Source organism: Astyanax mexicanus, chromosome 21 (assembly GCF_023375975.1).
Source record: "Astyanax mexicanus isolate ESR-SI-001 chromosome 21, AstMex3_surface, whole genome shotgun sequence".
Lineage (NCBI taxonomy): Eukaryota > Metazoa > Chordata > Actinopteri > Characiformes > Acestrorhamphidae > Astyanax > Astyanax mexicanus.
In genome coordinates, this window is record NC_064428.1 from 9050653 (window position 1) to 9070442 (window position 19790).

Sequence of the window (19790 nt, forward strand, 5' to 3'; positions counted from 1 at the left end):
TAAATGTGGTTTACAGTCTGGCTGTAAAAATATTATAGAAATACAGAATTGATCTGTTCCACCTACAAAACGTATCTTCAGCTTGAAGCCTGTGTTTCATCACAGCAGCATTTAAGGTGGAATGATAAACTGGAATAATTTAACATCATCTTAATCTTAATGTGTGTGATTAACTGAAGGCAGTAAAGTGTATTTAAAAAAACTAGATATTCAGGGCCAGGTCTAGCCGTTTAGATGCCTTAAGCACTAATGCTAATCCTAAATATGACTTCCCATTACTCAAAATTGCTACAATAATAAACAGTTACTTAAAAAATATACCTTAAATACATGAGAAAACTATCTTTATTAATTTTTTGGTGTGATATGATAACCCTTTCATTTTTATGTTTTATAAAAATACACGCTCTGGTCTATATACAACCAAATGTGCAATTTTCCTACATTTCCATAAATTTAATTTAAATTCTTACAGTTTTTTTTCATGGTGTAATTCAAAAAAATTGAGTTCAACTTTTTAACTAAGATTCATAAATGAGAAATTTAAAATATTCAAAAATAAAATAGAAAATGTTAATTTTAATCAAAAGTAAAACGTTTGTTAGATAGATTGGGATTTAATCCTATAAAAATTTGATCAGATTTTTTTTTAATCTGAAAAAAAGTAGTTTTGAAAAACACCTTACATGTTCACACACACCAAAAATGTTTCCAAAATTAATGTTTTATGCAAATTCTAATTTCAAGTGGTACCACTTTAAAATAAGACCACCCATATAAAGGGTTTATACACTGGTTATACATTAGTTAATACATTGCAGAAAGTACATTGTACATTGCAGGCAGACTGACAACGTTCAGGACTGAGAGTCAGAATTTCAACACTAACCAATAATTATGAGCCAATGTTGAATAAAGTTTGTTTAAAAGTTGTTTTAAAAGATGTAATGTACTTGTAAAATAAACATTTATTCAATGTTCTTTGCTAAATTGTATTAAAATATGTTATTTAGAATTAGTAGATTCAGATATGTACTATGTTTGATTTTAAGTACCATATTGGATGTAGGACATCAGTGCAGATATTGGCTGATCCTGGTTCACCTGCACACTGAAAAAAATAATGCGTAAAATTTACATTTAAAAAGTGTCGCAACTTTCTGCATTTGCATTTGACTGAAGTTCAGTTCACTTATTTATGTAACATTTAAGTATTGAAACAGAGTTGAAGTTAATTAATTTACATTAAATTAAATTTACTTGAATAAAGTAAATGCAGAGTTGCGAAACTTGTTTTAAGTAAATTTTACTCATCATTTTTTTTCAGTGTAGCTTAGACTGTGAGCTCCAGGCTCTGCTGTTACCTAGCAGACTGAGGAAAGGTGGAGTGATAAGGTTCAGCCTACCGGTGAGGACACGCCCTGGAGTGTTAGGCAATATAACAGGGAAACTACTGCAGAAACACTTCCCGGTTTCAGTGCAGCAGAGACAACTGTTACAGCAAGGTAAATACACCTTTCTCTATCTAAACCTGCCGTTATTAGGGGAATTTTAGGATTACATTTGTTAAACCTTCACTGTAAACCCAAACTGTTACATGTTTTTATGTAAAACTGGATATTTTCAAACAGTACTCAACTACTTTGAGTAAGGAGATCATGTGTGGTCACTTTATACATTCAAATTTGATCTCTGAGTTCTGTTTCAGTGAATTTTCCATTGGCTCTTGGCACCGTCGACTGGCGTGTCCTTTAGTATTTTCTCTAATGTTTCTTTATTAAATATAACTAGATTTAAGTTGTGGTTCAGTCAACTACATTCAGCGTTCTTTTAACATTCCCTTAACATTTTAAAATATAGACTTTACTTCTGAACTGCAACAAAAGTTATACAAATTATATACAAAAAAATCGTATCTAATGTCGGAGGCCTGTAATTTAGGAACAATAACTTGAAGAAATATGACTTAAATCAACTGAAGTTTAAGTAAATATTATTTACATGGTAAGGCAAATAGTTTCCTCTAATCCAGACATACAGTGTACAAACAGCACCTTTGAGTAAGTAGGTTTTGGCAATGTTTGCAAAGATTTAAAGGAGATTTATTATAAAAAAAAGATTAATTACACTGTTACTGCTTTCATATTGTTGTAGCTGAGTTTGTGCTGAATAAAAGCTTTGGGAAGGGATTGTTTTAGGTTGGTGTAATTGTGAAAAATGTGAAGGGATGTCAGACTTTAACAGTGAGTTAAAGAGTTTTTAGATTTCCAGAGGCTCCAGAGACCACTATTACATTATAACTATGTAAGGTTTACAGTTCTTTTTAACATTGATGCAGAAAAAAGTGTAGATAATACAGTAAAAAAAACATATAAGTATATGAAGCAGTTTTCCAAAAAGAGATCAAGCCTTGTTTTGGACTACACCTGGGGATTTCCTAGTGAAATCCTATTTGATTTGGTTACAACACCCTTAGTGAGGCTCGATTGAGCAATTGTGAAAACAGTAATCACACTCGTGATCTGGTCTCGATCCAACCCAGCTCTCAAATATACTCCTTTAATTTGAGCTAAACTGCTGATAAGTCAGTTAATCAGATATATATTAGCCAGATAACGCTAATTACCGCAGCTATAAACAAATGCTGTCTCTGCTGCTCCATGCAGTTTACACACGTGGTCAGTGCAGCGTTCACTGCTCGCAGCTGCACGACTCTGAACATCTGTGCTGTAAGTCCTATTGAAAACACTGTGTTTAAAAGCACAGTGTTTCAGCGTTCTGTTTTAAAGCAGCTTCACACTGCACAGATATATGCGCTGAAACACAGAAACTTCTCACTATGTTTACTGTATTGTTCCGGCACCAGACAGTTCTGACCAATCAGAGGAGCCGAAATGCTTGCGTGGTTTATTGGTGCACATTATGGTGCGATTAGGTTTGTGCCTGTGTGAAACCAAACCAAACAGAGGGAGAAAACACTTCAAATAAACACTCATCAACTAATCCGGACCATAGAAACCAAATACAGGTGTGAAAACACCCTTAGTATAAGTATTAGTTGTTGCTGGTGTTTTTTGCTGTATATCACTGTATAACCCAAACTAATAATTGTTTAATTGGAGTGAAATGGTGTTAGATATATTTCTCTAAAGCACACAGTTATCCCCACATTGAGGAAAGGTACCTTGCATTATTATGGAATATTGCATTTATAAAGCAGTACTTGACCATTTACATCAGTAGTAAACTGTAATGTTCATAATCACTGAATAATTTACATTTTCATAACAGTACTTGAATATTTATAAATTATTTATATCAGTAATATCCTGTACTATTCATAAGCACTGAATAATGCATTCCTAAAGCAATATTGATGAATAATTTATGGATAATTTACACCAGTACTATGCTGTACTATTTATAAGCACTAAATAATACACTAATAAAGCAATACTTACATATTTATGACTTGTTTACACCAGTACTATCTTTTACTATTTATACTATTCTGAATAATGCATTCCTAAAGCGATACTTAAAAATAGTTTGTGGATTGTTCATGTCAGAACTCACTTACTCACAGACAGAAACTAAAACAGAAACTGTTCTGACATAATATGCATAGGTGATTTATATCAAATTTGGATTAAAATGACATTTATTCGGGAGGGTCCGAGTGGTTCAGTGGTCTAAAGTGCTGCCATTATCTTTGGGAGATTGGGGTTTGAATCCCTGCAATACAGCTTGTCATCGGCTGCCGGAGCCCTGAGAGAGCACAGTTGGCTTTGCTCTCTCTGGGTGGGTACAGTAGATGGCGCTCTTTCCCCTCATTTCCCCTCATGTGGATCAGCACAAGGCGTCTGTGAGCTGATGTATCAGAACCGAGTTGCTGCACTTTCCTCCGAGCGTTAGCGCTGTGATGCTACATCAGTAGCAGTAGCTGCATCAGTAGCAGTTCAAAAAGAGGCGGAGTCTGACTTCACATGTATTGGATGAGGCGTGTGCTAGTCTTGTTGCATCACTGGGGATGGGGATATACAGCTGAGTGGGCCAGATAAATTGGGAGAAAATTGGAAAAAATTAAAGAAATGTATATAAATAACAGTTTATTTTAATATTGGAGACTTTATTTGCATTGTTTATATGACTTTTTGTGTCATTTTTGGGTTCGCTTTAAATAAAGTGTAAATTGTAGCAGTTCAGGTAATTTTTTTCCTCATGCACCCTGATCATTAAATAAATTTAAATGAAAAATAGATTTTCACTAATTTAAGTCTCATTTATGTAATTAAATTACGATTGTCATGTTGTGAATACTCCTGCAAGCTGTTCATACATATTAATATAAAGTGTTACTTTATGAATGTATTATGTAGTGCTTATGAATGTGTTATGAAGCCCATTTGTAGTAGGGGCTTAAGAAAATATGGGTATCATATTGTATTATATTGTGATATTTTATTTTGCAATAGTGTATTGATTTTAAAACCACAGTATGTATGTATTAATATTATAAGTTTAGATGTAAAGATTGGTGTCAGAAGTGGCTCATTTGGGGTTGTGTTTAAACCCCGCCTACTAGAGGGCAATGTTGTAGTCTGCTGTTAGATCTCATTGTTCTGATTGAATAAAAGCAAAATTTTCTTTTACTGTCAGATTTAAAGAAACTATGTTTTTAGAGTATACATTTTTTTTCTTCAAAATGTGCTTTAAACATTTTTGAATCATAACATGTGTATCGTGATAACACACAATATCACCAAGTTCCTGCCAAATACACAGTTATTTTCTTTAGAAGTTATAGTGTTTGCATAAGCTGTGTTAAAATACATTCTAACTCGTTTGCAAAAAAAACTCACCACATTCAAATCCTGCTCATTCAACCTGTCCTTGTGTTATACACCTGGTCATACAGGTGCTGCAGGACTGACAGGTGGCAGCAGCCCTGAGGGCTTACCTGACAGGACATGCTGACAATCTGTCTTTCATTTCAGTTACTCAACCAAACGACTCTGTGTGTCAGGGGTGTGACATAATCTATTGTTTATGGTAATTTCAGGATAGTGTTAAAAAAATCTAAATTGTGATAACAGTGGTATTCTGTATTGAATCTGCATTGGTACTGTATTGGTATTTTGTATTGCATCATATTTTCTATTAGTTTTACTATGTTGATCATTCCACAATTTGGGTCATTCAGAAACGTCCACTTTTTAAAAGGCAACATATATAAAAAAAAAAAAATATATATATATATATATATATATATTCAGCATTTACACACACAGTGTTATTACTAGTGCTGTAAATTGATAAAAAAACAGGATTCTGTTATTAATCATGACTAATTACACCTTTTCTTCTTCTTAAAAGAGAACTCTGGTGTAAAATGGACTTTTGTTGTAGTAAAACATGATTAAAAGGACCTAACTTTGATAAAAAGCACACCTCCGTTCTTCCTCAGCTTTCCGAGATCCAGAAATTTTAACAGTTTGTCCAAACACCCTTCAGACTGGGTGACACCCCAGAGGAAAATTTTATTGCTTAAGTGTTGCTCTATGATGTCTCAGGAGACATATTTGTGATTCTCCCTTGTCTCATTTAGATTTCAACTTTGTCACAGATGTTTCTCCTAAAATTGCGTAGGAGAAATAAATTTAGACAAAAATGAGACATGAGATTTTCTGAAATCAGATTTTTTATGCTAAATTGTGTAATTCATGTTCTGCGTTGTTTAGGTATAGTCTCTTCATTTCGGAAGCTTCTTCTTTTCATGGTCTACTTTTATTTAAGCTTTTCTGTATTTAGTAAACTATTACTGTTATTTTTTTATCAAACCTGAGCACAATGTAAGACTGTATTGAGATCTGTAGTAAAACTCAGGAGGAGATGCATGTGAGATTATGGAAGTCTTTGTCTCAGGAGAAACATCTGAGCCGCAGGAGATTTAAGGTAAAATCTCTCTTGGGTTTCCTTCTAATCTCATATCTGTCTAGGAGAAACAACAGAGACATTAAGGAAATCTCCTTTTTAATTTTTCTTTCCTATGGGACAGGGCATAATTTACCCTGATAAATCACTTTTACACCGTTATCCAGCTCAAAGTAGCTCCACACCTCCTTACTAGAATCAGGAGAGCCCTGACATTTAAAACGAGGCATTAAGAACTTAAAAAATGCAGAAGAAGCTTATTAAAAAACGCTGTTTACATCCTATAACGCTACTAGCTTCAGCTCTGAGCGCCGCCATCACTGTACTGATAATACCATAGACATATATATATATGCATAGACTCTGCATAGCTTAGCAGCCAGCGCCAGAAGGCAGGCTGTGTGGAATCTATGTATATATATGTCTATGTTATTTTCAGTTCAGTGATGGCGGCACTTGGAGCTAAAGCTAGCATCTCCGGATTATAGCAAGGAGGTGTGGAGCTACTAACTGTTAAAATTTGTGGATCTCAGAATGCTGTGGGGGAGCGGAGGTGTGCTATTCATCAAAGGAACAAGGACTTTTTATCATGTTTTACTACAACAAAAGTCCATTTTACACCAGAGTTCTCCTTAGCTTAGACTTAGCTTTAAATAATGGCTTTATATTATTGATTTCAGTCGCTAACAGCAGTCTATAAAAGCAGCTTTTTCTCTTTTCTTCTTCCTGTCAGATGGAGGGGAAGACTGGGCCAATGCGTGTGCTGGTGACGGGGGGCAGCGGTCTGGTGGGGAAAGCGATAGAGCGAGTGGTGAAGGAGGAAGGAGGAGCGAGAGAAGGAGAAGAATGGATCTTCCTCTCCTCTAAAGACGCTGATCTAACGTGAGTTCCTCTCTTACTGCCAATTCCTGGTGGCTTTATATGGGTTGGACTTGGGACGAGAGAAGTTAATGAGTAACAGCCAGGTGTAAGGCCAGGTTTTAGAAGCTGTAAACGATGCCGTGCCCATGTTGACAGTGTGTTATCTTCATGACCTTTGAGTGATGCCAAACAATGGCATCACAATGTGTTAAACAAGCTAAAGCTGGGGAAACGCCTAAGTAAACAAAACTGTAATTCTTAAAAAAAAACACTTTCTTTCAAAGCTAAACGAGTACTGGATGTTAATCTACACAGATTTTTCTTCTAAAACTGTTTATTTGGGTGAGTAAAGTGTTTCAGTTTATTTACAGTAAGCTTAGATTTCCAATTTTTTGTCTAAGGGTGAGTTTTCAGTGAAGTTTCTCCAGCACTAAGGCTGGATGCAGCCGCATTAGTATTAGCATTAGCCGCTAACCGCAGTGCATGCGGGACATAAATGCCCCTGAGTGTTTGGGTAACCCTATCAGCACTATCAGCTAGCAGTTCATCCCACATAGCTTGTTTTAATACGACAAACACGCAGACTACAGTCCAATATATTCGCCTCTGAACGGCAAAGGAGCTAGCGCTGCGGTTAGCGGTTAATGCTAATATTGCTGCACACAGCCTTAGCGCTGGAGAAACTTTACTGAAACTCCTGCATAACGCTCTAATTCAGGCTTTACGGCTCTTTAATACCTGAATGGTACAATTCATACATCATATGTCGATTTTTGGGACAATGAAAGGATTCATTTGCTGCAGTATGTTCCTATTTTGCAGTTAAATGTTTTTTTCTGGTTGTGTGATTAAGTCTAGTTGTTCTGGTTTTAGAAATGCTGCTGAGACGTGGGCGATCTTTGAGAAACATCGTCCAACACACGTCATTCACCTCGCGGCCATGGTGGGAGGCCTCTTCCTGCACTTGAGAAAGAACCTGGACTTCTGGGTAATTCCTGCACATCAAGCACATGCATGTAGAAACGAAAGATAGTTACAGTCTGTAAACATGAACATCGCTTTTATTCTCTTTCCAGAGAAAGAACATGGCCATCAACGACAACATCCTGCACACAGCTCACGAGTTCAACGTGGTGAAGGTGGTCTCCTGCCTGTCGACGTGCATCTTCCCAGATAAAACCACCTACCCTATAGACGAGACCATGGTAAAAACACACAAAGACCCCCTCATACTGACTTCACTGAGTTTAGGAAACAAAGACTCAGATATACTGAAAGATAAATAACATGATACATAATGTATTACATTACATTACATTACATTTGGCAGACGCTTTTGTCCAAAGCGACTTACAATAGTGAAGAACAAAAGTAATAGAAGTTAAAGGTAAAACATCTTTAGACAGGGCTTAAAGGAGGTCAAATGGAAATAATGGGATAGAGGAGTGAAGGAGGGGAAGAACAAAATGAGGTTAGAAGTAGTTAGTGTGTTAGAGGTGTTAGGAGAGTAAGTGCTCTTTGAAGAGCTCTGTCTTCAGGAGTTTATTAAAGATACTGAGAGATTCTCCTGATCTGGTAGTAGAAGGTAGTTAGTTAGAGGTGTTAGGAGAGTAAGTGCTCTTTGAAGAGTTCTGTCTTCAGGAGTTTATGAAAGATAGTGAGAAATTCTCCTGATCTGGTAGTAGAATGTATAATAAATGATAATACTCTTTTATTGTTCTGTTGCAGATCCATAACGGTCCTCCTCACACGTCTAACTCTGGATATGCCTACGCCAAACGGATGGTCGATGTTCACAACAGGTTCTTTTCAACATCTGAGCTGCCTGATTCACTGCTGTCAAATTCTTACAGATGCCGATTGTGAACAATGGTCTTTACGTTATAATAGTTTGAGCTGCTAAAGTACATGAATTCCATCAATTTTTATCATTTTAAAATGTCTAGTTGTGTCTCTAGTATGAATAAATGCCATATGAGCCGTTTTTGGTGTAACAAAAAGTGCTCTGGTGTTTCTATTTAGCCCTGATTTAGATCACTGAGTTAGAGGTCTCTGAAGAAAGACAGTATTTAGGCTCTTGTTCATGAATATTCATACATGCAAAACATATCTCCTCTGATTGGCTAACAGCACTGCAGCAGAGACCACCTATCTTCCTTCACCCCCACAGTAAATTTTACAGCTCTAAAACTCTTTAAAAGGACAAAATGTTTTCAGAGATACAGCCTTATTTATATATGTATAGCACTGAGTGCTAGTGTAAAGTTGACCCTTAAACTTTGCTTAATGCTTAAAGCTAAGCTAATGCTACTAAACTCTTACCTCAGACTTGTTGATGCGGTGCTTGGGCAGTTTCACCACGTCAAAGACCCAGAGTTCGCTCTATATCATAAAATCCGATTGCTTTGACCGGTGTTCTGTCGAGTTGTGCTGCCTTGTCAAACTGTGCTTCCCTAGTAAATATTTATGGTCTCTGTAAAATGCAGAATCAACCGGAGATCCAATTTAAACCTATAGTTACTTATACAACATTGCTAATGTTAACTAGCTGGTGTGAACAGAGCTGTAAGCTGACAGTGTCGACTCTGATGGAGCCCGGGTTCAGCACAGCCTTTGGGTCGTCACAAGCCAAGATGGGCGGGGCCATGAATACTAATTCACGGGTTGATGTAGACACAGTGCTTTTCCTGATCGACCCGTTTTTCTGAACATTTTCTTTTACTAGCTGCTGCAGACAATGAAGGTGGAAGAAGAGTCTTATACGTAGCATGCATATACAACTCAGAGAGACCTATAGTATTTCACAAAGAACAAAAAAAAAAGGATTTTAGCAGAAAAATACCTTTAATGTTAATATTTAATGTGTTTAAGGTTTTGAGATCTGACAGTTTGGTGTTTGTTCACACAGGGCTTTGTTTCAGCAGCACGGCCGACGCTACACCGCCATCATCCCCACAAACATCTTTGGTCCACACGACAACTACAGTATAGAGGACGCCCACGTTCTGCCTGCACTGGTTCACAAGGCCTACGTAGCAAAGAGTAAGAAGTCATACACACTGTACCACTGTAATGGTTTTGGTACATACACACACCAATCAGCCATAACATTAGTACGTGATTGATATTGAGTCGGTCCCCTTCATGCCGCCACAGCATCTCTCAACATTTGAGAAATGGACTCCACCAGACTTCTGAAGGTGGTAGCTGTGGTATCTGGCATTAAGACTAATGTAAGCATTAGATTCTTTAAGTCCTGTAAGATGTCAGGTGGGGCTACCAAGGATTGTGTCAATAAGCCTAAAATGGCATTCTAATATCATAATCCTGCCAGATATTTTGGAGAAGTTCTGTTCCAATCCTTCAGCTATTACAATTTGAAAATAATAAGTTGTGCACGTCCACTTTAGTGTCATTTGTTGGCAAAGGAAGAAAAATATTAATGTCAGTTATGTGCTGAGAGAGTGAGTCTACTGGGTAGTAATATATATATATATATATATATATATATATATATATATATATAGAGAGAGAGAGAGAGAGAGAGAGAGAGAGAGAGAATAGTATTTCACAAGGCCTAAGTAAACCCTGCTTGCTGCATGAATTCATTGATTGCATTCATTGCAGCATTAATGTCAAGAGCTCTAATATCACTAATCTGGATTTAAATGATTTATTGATGGGTTTAATTGGTCAGTTTAAATATGCCCAGTTAGACTACAAGCTCTACAAGCTTCAGACAGAGTTAGAGTACAACGAAGTACACTTCTAGTTTAGTGTAATTAAATATACTTCTAAAATACTTATTTCTAAATATATTATAAAAATTAAACATTTTTAGCAAAGTGTGTTAAAAACAACTGTTACAGTAGTTCACTTAAATATATCATGTAACTTTTTAGAAAGTAGATAAAATTACTACATTGGTCATTTTTTTTTTAAATACATTAAGGTATTACATTAATATAACAGTTAAAATGTATTTCAATGCTCTGTGATTATAATGAGGAAAATATAAGTAAATTATAGGATACTGTGTTAAATAGCACATTTAAATGTCAAATAAAAAAATGTAAAGTTGTAATACGCTAAAAATTGTAGCACAATATATTAAAATATATTTTTACTAGAAGTGTGCTACTTACAAAAGACAGAAACAAGAAGCATACTTGTACTCTAATGTAAATAGATGACTTCTTAGTACATTTCTAATACACCTGGTGTATAAAAGTGATACAGTTGTAATACTCATAAATTTACCGTAAGCATATTTAAAATATGGGGTTACATACAGTACATGAAGTAGTATGTTTAAAACCAGCCGCTCTTGTTCTCATTTAAACTTGACTAAATGTGTGTGTTGTGTGTGCTATGTGTGTGTGCTATGTGTGTGTGTGTTGTGTGTGGTAGGGGACGGAACGGCTCTGGAGGTCTGGGGCTCTGGTATTGGACTCCGGCAGTTCATCTACTCTCTGGATCTGGCTCGTCTCTATCTGTGGGTGTTGAGAGAATATAACGAGGTGGACCCCATAATACTGTCAGGTAAAAACTGTTTCATTCCCATTTCTGATACTAAACGCTGTCATTTATCATTAGGCTAAATGAAAGCTATTTAATCATTTAATGCTTTAATAGTTCACTTGTAAAACTGTAGCAAAAACACAATAACTTTAGTAACTGCTCACATTACAATAAGCTGCAGTCAATAAGCATTTTACAAGTATCACAGTAAAGAAATGAGTATGCTAACACAAACATAATACAGATGCATCTCAAAAAATTTGAATATCATTGAAAAGTTCAATAATTTCAGTAATTCAGTTCAAAATGTAAAACTCATATATTATATAGATGTATTACACACAGAGTGATCTGTTTTAAGCGTTTATTTATTTTATTGTTTATGATTATTATGGCTAACAGCCAATAAAAACTCAAAAATCAGTGTCTCAGAAAATTTGAATATTAAATAAGACCAATTAATACTTTTGGCAGTGTGGACAGTGTGCCAAGTCCTGCTGGAAAATGAAATCTGCATCTCTATAAAAGTTGTCAGTAGCAGAGGGAAGCATGAAGTGCTGTAAGATTTTGTGGGAAAAAACAAAAACTGCACTGACTTTAGACTTGATAATAAAACACAGTGGATCAACACCAGCAGATGACAGACATGACTCTCCAAACCATCAGTGATCATCAGTAAATTTTACATTTCATTTGTAAATCAAGGGAGCAGAGTCTGGAGGAAGAGTGGAGAGACACACAGTCCAAACTGCTCGAGGTCTAGTGTGAAGTTTCCACCAATCAGTGATGGTTTAGAGAGACATGTCCATCATCTGCTGGTGTTGATCCACTGTGTTTTATTATCAAGTCTAAAGTCAGTGCAGTGTTTTCCAAGATCTTACTTTCCTCTGAACCACCCATAGAGGGCAGTAGCAGACAATTTTATATTCTCAGTGTTTTATTTTTCTTACCCACTCTTTCTTACTGTGTTTCAGTTGGAGAGGATGAAGAGATCACTGTGAAGGATGTTGTGGATGCGATAGTCGAAGCCTTCGAGTTCAAAGGACCTGTGATTGTATCCTTTTGTTAATAGCCACACTCACATATTAACAGAATTATATATGTGACAGAATTATATATATATATATATATATGTAGCGACCCTGGCATGGAGCGTGTCACTGAAACGTCCTTAGAGTCTGTTTAGCCTCCGTTTTCTCTTCTCCACAGTTTCCCCACCTCCTCATATCACAGTTCTTAGTACTTACATTTACTACACATGCCTATATGCATGTGTGAGCTGTTTTTTTGTTTGTTTTTTTTTTTGGTTTACTTCTATCCAGATTTTGTGAAAGGTAGATACATGCCACTGATATTTCTACTGGATAATAATAATAATAATAATAATAATAATAATAATAATAATAATAATAATAATAACAATAACAATAACAATAATAATAATAATAATAATAATGCTTTTTACTTTGTTCTTAGTTAGTTAGTTTTATTTGTAGTAACTACTCAATCTCTGTTGGCCAAAAGAAAAACAGAAAAAACATTATCCCAGGGTGTTTCCATTGTTTCCAGCCAAAAGCATTCACCAACATGGCTGTATACAGCATGTTGTATCCCATCACATGACAATATTTTATTTTGCAATACTGTATCAGTTTTCTGACTGTATCAGTTTTTTGACAATTTCTTGCCAATACACAGCTCTAGTAACGAGCTTCAAAGTCGTAAGCATTGGCTTCTTAGGTGAACAAGCTGGAATGTATCATGTGTTACCAGAGACTGTAAAAAAAGATGGACGCTGTGTCACCGTTTCCATTCATTCAATAAAAATGAAGCCAAATCTTCCGCCATGTTGGCGATCCTGACACCCGAGTCTGCGCAGTAGAGAATAGAGGAGGGAGAAAGACTGTGTTGACAGCCTACTCATTTGAATAACCCCGCCCCTGAGGGCTGCCTCAAGGTCACAGGCTGCAGAGCAGAACTGACGGTCTGTTATTGGTCCCGCCCATAACCAGCCCTTTTACAATAACCACACCTTTTTGAATAGAGCTGAAAAACGTTTTAAAAAATGAATTATGTGTGGATATAAAATTTTAACAATATAAGCAGAGGTTACACTAGCTGTTGCATTTAAATAATGGAGGTAGAATTACAGTATATTAGAAAAAAACGTGATTGAAAGTTGTCTGTTTTGCCATTGAAACCTATGGGGATGGGTGTGGTTACACAGCTTTCTGAAACCGAACAGCAGGGGGCGCCCGACCTGTGCTGGCTTCTCTTTTGAGCTCTGTCCAGCTATACACAGTCTATGTGTGTTACTAATGTCAAATAGCTGAGCATTCTGGGAATTGTAGTGTCCAGGGGACAACCTGGAAGTGTGAAAAAGGTGAAAAGATTGTCATCCAACTGATTTATATGTAAACTTAAGTGGAAATTAGATTTTTGCCTTGACCTCCTGTGTTCAGTACGATACGAGCAAATCTGACGGTCAGCTGAAGAAAACAGCCAGCAATGCCAAACTCCGCAGCTACCGTCCAGACTTCACCTTTACTCCTTTCAAACAAGGTAAATATCATCAATATATACAGATACACACATGCATAAAACACGCCTACTTTCAAAATTACCACAAATCTAAAGGGGTGGTTTAGGGTTGGGTTGTAAAAATATTAAATCCGAACATAAATGGCATTTTTGGTGACTGAAATCTGAACCATTTGAAAATGCATGTTTTTCTCACTGTTTGACATGAAATCAGAAAAAAACTCTTGTTTTAGGTCAATTGCCAAATGGCAGAATAATGAGAAATAATGTTTTAAGGCATTTCTATTACATTAGTTTATATACAATAAGATTACTATGCCTTTAAACAATTTGGGACAGCCTAAAGAAGTCTAAAGAAATCAGCCTAGATGTCAGAAACAGAATTGTGGATTTGAACAAGTCTGGTTCGTCCTTGGGTGCAATTTTCATATGCCTGAATTAGCCTTATTCTTCTGTACAAACAGTCTGTTATTGTGTGAAATGTGCATATCCACCCGAGAAAAAAAAAACAAAAAGACTTTGTGAAGGAAAAAGGGAGAAGCTCGTAGGCCTTATAATTCCACTCCAACTGTGAAACACGGGGGTGGCAGCATTATGTTGTGGGGTTGTTTTGCTACAGAAGAGGTGGCATCATAAAGTAAGAATATTATGTGGCAATACTGAAGAAACATCTCAAGACACCAGCCAGGAAGTTAAAGCTTGGGCGCAAATGGGTCTTCCGAATAGACAATGAGACAATTTGGTGCACAAAAAACTAAATTCTCCTTCTTTCCTTCTTATTACTTTTAGATACATCAAGCGGACTTGCAATGCTTGATCTTAAAGAAGTAGTGCGTAATGCTTGTGTAGTACATGTGTAATGAAACAATCTACAAGTTATAGAGGTTCCTAATGGTGTCCTGCAGTAATCTATCCCAGCTCTAATATTCTCACACAGTTCCTGCTGATTTTACTCTAGAGGTGTAGGAGTGTTGATTTAAGAGTTTCCAATAGCAGCATCCCACACAAATGTTCTATATTCAGAAATAAGTCTGGAGATGCAGCAGGACTAGTCACGCCATGACAGTCTGACACGACTACCCACCAAGTTTTATTCCTGTCAGTGCATCTATTTTTAGATAATGGGTGTATTTCTTTTTAAAAATGGAAAAAGTAATATCTATGGCGTCACATCGAGAGCCGATCGCTCCAGGTGCTGAACCCAGGCTAACAGAGCCGGAGAGCGGGTTGATTAGATGTTAGCATAGCCAGCTAGCTAACTCTCCTGCTGTTCTTCTTTTTTCGCTCTCCTCCGGCTCTTGGAGTTAGGCAGTCCCTTACAAACCCTGGAGATATCATCCAATAGCATTCCCTGAGGGAGGTGACCCTGACCCCGCCCCCAAACTGTTCAAATTACCCCTTTCTACACTCAAACGTAAAAAATTCACTCGAGCAAAAACAGCAGCCACCGGTAATTCTCATAGTGCGTGAGGTGAATTAGAGAGGGAAAAAAAACTTCCGAAAGGAGAAAAATGAAGCTCTAGAGCAGGGGTATTTAATTAGAATTCAGTTCGGTCCAGTTAGAGAAAAATACGCCAGGTTGAGGTCCGGAACGTCGCCATGTTTAACTTGTTTTAACTTGTGTTATAATTCAGTACTGTATACTGAAGAAGCCTACAGTAGTTCTGTCAGTGTTTTATGTCATCAACAACTGAAAGACAAAACAAATTACACATACTAGTATATTTCAACAATATGTATTGTTTTAAATAGACCTGTCACAATAATTACATTATCAACCTATCATAAAATAAACATAAACACCCTGAACTTATCGAGTCTATTAATGTGAATCTGTATGTTAACTTTATTTAAAAATGTTATATTTATTCTATTTGATTTTATTTATATTAGATTTGCGCTTGCCTGTCGTGATAATTACATGAATGATAAATCGTACAATATATGGAGAAATGTTTGCTGAACTTATCAGCTGCCAAAATATCAGCTTTAAAAAAAAAACAAAAAAAAAACAGCAGTTTATTTTATTTAATATTATTACTGTATCAGACTTTATGATATTGTGGGTAAAACTGATGGGGGAAGTTACCAATGCTTTTTGTCCCCTGGGGGCTGCCTTAGTTTTGAGGTAGGGTTGTTTTGGGAGTGGGGGGGGCGCGACTGCGAGCGAGGGTTCCGCCTATTAGTGACCCCTGCTCTAGAGCGATATTCTGTTCAGCGTGCACACAATTCCCTTTTTTTGTTTGTAAGTTTCACATTTAAGTTAATTTACACACGCAAAATGTTGACTTTTGACATTAATGTGATATATATTTTTGGATGCAGATCCACAGAAGTAGATTAATTTCTGCTCTCTTTCTTCAGCCGTCAAGGAGACGTGTGATTGGTTTGCAGCCAATTACGACAACGCCCGGAAATGAGAGTCCTGCCACCCCTCCCCCCCCCCCCCTGCTGTGGAGAGAAACACAGCACTTCCTGCACTACAGAACCTCAGAATCACCAGCTAGATACTGTGAATAAAGCCGTGAACACTCAGATCTACAACAGATTTACAGCAGATTGATCTGCTCAACCAGCAGGACTGAATGTATGATTTTTGCACTACAACATCTGCAGGACCTTCTCCAGTACCAAACAGTAGTATCTAAGGTTTACAGGGAATTGTGGGAATGAATGTGTTGGGTTTGATGGGTGTTATGGGTGGGGAGCTGTGATGTGTGTTCTGATGTGATTTTTACTTGAAGTGCCTTTTTTATGATCCCATGTTTCATAATCAAGTGATTGAGAGGATATATCCATCTCTACTTTTATTGATGGAGAGAAACAATTCACGTCAAAACGTCTGACCTTCCAACACGACTCAACGTTTTAGGTTAAGGTTAAGTTATGGCAACAAAATCAGCACAATAAAACCCCTCTGTTGCAGAGTCTGTTGGTCTGTGTCTTTTTGATTTACAGTCAAACGTATATGCTCTATGTATTCTTGTATTAATGATCTACATCTGATTGGAAGATGTGTGACTATTTATCTAAAATATCTATGTAATTAAATAAATGTTTGATGGGCAAACAAAAAAAGTCCCTGAGCCGTTTTTATCATAGAGTATAATCATAATACAGTGGCGGATGCTGGTCTTTCAAGGAGGGGAAGCTCAATTTCTACATCTTAACATATGTAGTTTATTTATAAGTAAATTCTACTCTCCCTGAGATTTTTTTTTTTTGTAAACAGAATGCATTATTCTCAAGTTTTCACTACACAACAAAAAGGTACCCATTCTTTACATTGACCAATTACATAAAAAAGACACTATGACATGAATAAACATAAAATGCTGAGTAAAAAAAACATTACGCAAAAAAAAAAAAACGCAAAAAAAGTTGGAAAAAATGCAGGTAAATTTAGTTCCTTTTTGGACAGTTTTAATTTCCTGTAATAATCCCTTTATTAATTTAAATTATTTTAATTATTTTTAATGATAACACAATACTTAATACTTGCCCCTGTTCATTTATGTCCTGAGATAGTTTCATCAAGAGAAATGGTCATCAGTACATTTTATTTGTTACAGCACTTCCAGTCAGCCAGCTCACTTTATCATACCAGAACAGCTGAAAATACCTGTTTTTTCAGACAGCTGAAAAACACGGATTTTTACACTAAAAGATTGCTGATTCGCTCATTTCGCTGTCAATCAAAAGGGACTCCGCCTCAGACAGATCATCCAATCATCATGCAGAAGCTGAGCGTCCGGGCCGGCCGAGGCCAGCCCACTGCTCCATAGACCCCCAGAGACGCTGAGCGTCCGATGGGCGGGACAAAGCCCAGCATTTATCCAATGACTCGTCTCGTTTCGCTGCGCGCTTTGCTCCGCTATTGAAGTCTGTGCACTGTTTAAAGCAGCGCTGTGAAGCTGCGGGAATGAGTGAGAGGAAAGCTGCGGCGTTACCAGTGATAAGAAGCTGATTCTGAACTAAGTTCAGCGCGGTGTAGTGCATATTTAATCAGTGACATGTACACACAACAGTATATATTTAATCACTTATTTTTTTACATTTTAGGGGAAGCTGAGCTTCCCTTGCAGTCTTAGAGCAATCGCCACTGTTATAATAATCTGTGTTTAACATGTGTTGCACATTTTAATGCTGATGTTATGATGCAATGTTGTGTAAAAATGTAGAAATCTTTATCAAAGAAGATTCCATTTTTGAGAGCAGAACATGTCTGGAGCCCTGCTTTCTAATCTAACATCATTTATATAATTCCCAACACCTTGCTTACATGTTCATGACAAGTCTTTACAACTCTCCACCATCTCATCTTCTCTCTTTATCTCTGTTATCTCTCATTCCTGATTCCACATATCAGAGAGGGGGCATGGATTCCTACCACAAGCAGGAGCACCTGAACTCTAAAATATTAATTCTCTACCTCTCTTAATAATCACTAACTGATGGCATGTCCCAAACTCGCAAAATCTGATATATGGCAATCTATAAAATTTCTATTTAATTTTTATTTAATTTTCTTTTACCTTAAATAAGTTCTGACCACACAATATGATTGGCTAAGAGGCGTTCTCTGAGGGCCAATATTGTATTACTTGACGAAGTCACATTTATTAAACAAGCAAAGAAAAACTAGCTAACCATAGTAGCAGCTACTGGTGCCGACTCTCTCTGATACAGACTGTGGGTTTACATAGTGTTTCTTGTTATAAATATGTGGGTCAGTAACTGGCATATTCCATTAAATCACTGCCATTTCTGTCCCCCAAAAAATGACTTATAAATGTGTACAGAAAACATTAATATACAACTTATTATTAGGCATAGTTTATTATACATTTACCTAATTGCAAAAGTAAGATACATAATTAAATTAATTAATAAAAGTTACTTAGAACACTCAAAAATAGCATTTGTTATCTGTCAAATGCAAGTTATTGGTATGATTTAAAATACATATACAAATACATATATTTTTTAGATAATATATTTATAATATTTAAGTTAAAATACACATTTTAGTTGCGTCCTTTGGTTTTTACTCATTCCTGTTACCGTAACACATTACCCCATCTGAAACATCTGGAACATCTACCAGTCACATCTACAACAGGAAGTGACATCAGCTGCTTCTTCTTAAGATCATGAGAAGACCATTAAGTTCCCTCATTAGTTTTTCTGTATATTTGATCTTATTGTGACTAAGAAACTCAATCTCAACACTCATTCCTGTTACCTAAATTAATTCTTAAATCTTATTACTTCATTTTTAAAATACAATTTTTGGGAAAATCACTAGAATGTGCTCAAGTAACAGGAGTGAGTTGTAGTAACAGGAACGAGTTCCAGTAACAGGAGTGAGTTCAAACAGGGGGTGAGTGCCAGTTAAAGGAGTGAGTATTGTCCCCTGGTTTTTTAGTTAATGTAAACCACTTTGTTCCAAATTCTGTTTGGTTCATCATTTATCCATTTGTTTAATACATTGCAGGATAGTAAATTTGATCACTTTCAGGTTTGGGACCTCTTGATAAGATAACAAGAACTTTGCATCTTTTAGAAAAATGTGATATTAATTGTATGTAAATATCTGAATTATTTGAACATGCAGTCAACCATTTCTTTAAAATATAGCCATGAGCTGCAGCCTTGTGTTGGTTAATTCCTACAGTGCTAGAATGTTTATTTGTGTTATTTTATTTTAGTTTAATGCTCTTTAATGGAAAATTAAGCTGTCAATAAATAATAATATTTACAGATTCATAAATAATTTAATTTAATTGTTTGGTTTAATTGTTCATTGGAATGTGTATTGTAAATCAGGTTATTTTTTTGAATGAGAGAGATGCAGACCACTGCAGTCATGTCCTCATTTTGTAGTTTATGCCCATATTTGATGCTCTGTGTCTAAGCTGCATTTTGTCTAT

At 36.2% G+C, this 19790-nt stretch overlaps 1 protein-coding gene across 1 annotated transcript; it reads left to right on the forward strand.

Moving 5' to 3' along the window:
• Positions 1 to 1407: 1407 nt before the first annotated feature.
• On the forward strand, positions 1408 to 16935 carry LOC103023352 (GDP-L-fucose synthase). The gene is made up of 10 exons (XM_049470107.1): positions 1408 to 1505; positions 6668 to 6816; positions 7669 to 7783; positions 7872 to 8000; positions 8524 to 8597; positions 9704 to 9837; positions 11206 to 11337; positions 12291 to 12370; positions 13779 to 13878; positions 16222 to 16935. The coding sequence occupies exons 2-10, from the start codon at positions 6668 to 6670 to the stop codon at positions 16275 to 16277; spliced, it is 969 nt and encodes a 322-aa protein (XP_049326064.1). The 5' UTR covers positions 1408 to 1505; the 3' UTR covers positions 16278 to 16935.
• Positions 16936 to 19790: the final 2855 nt, after the last annotated feature.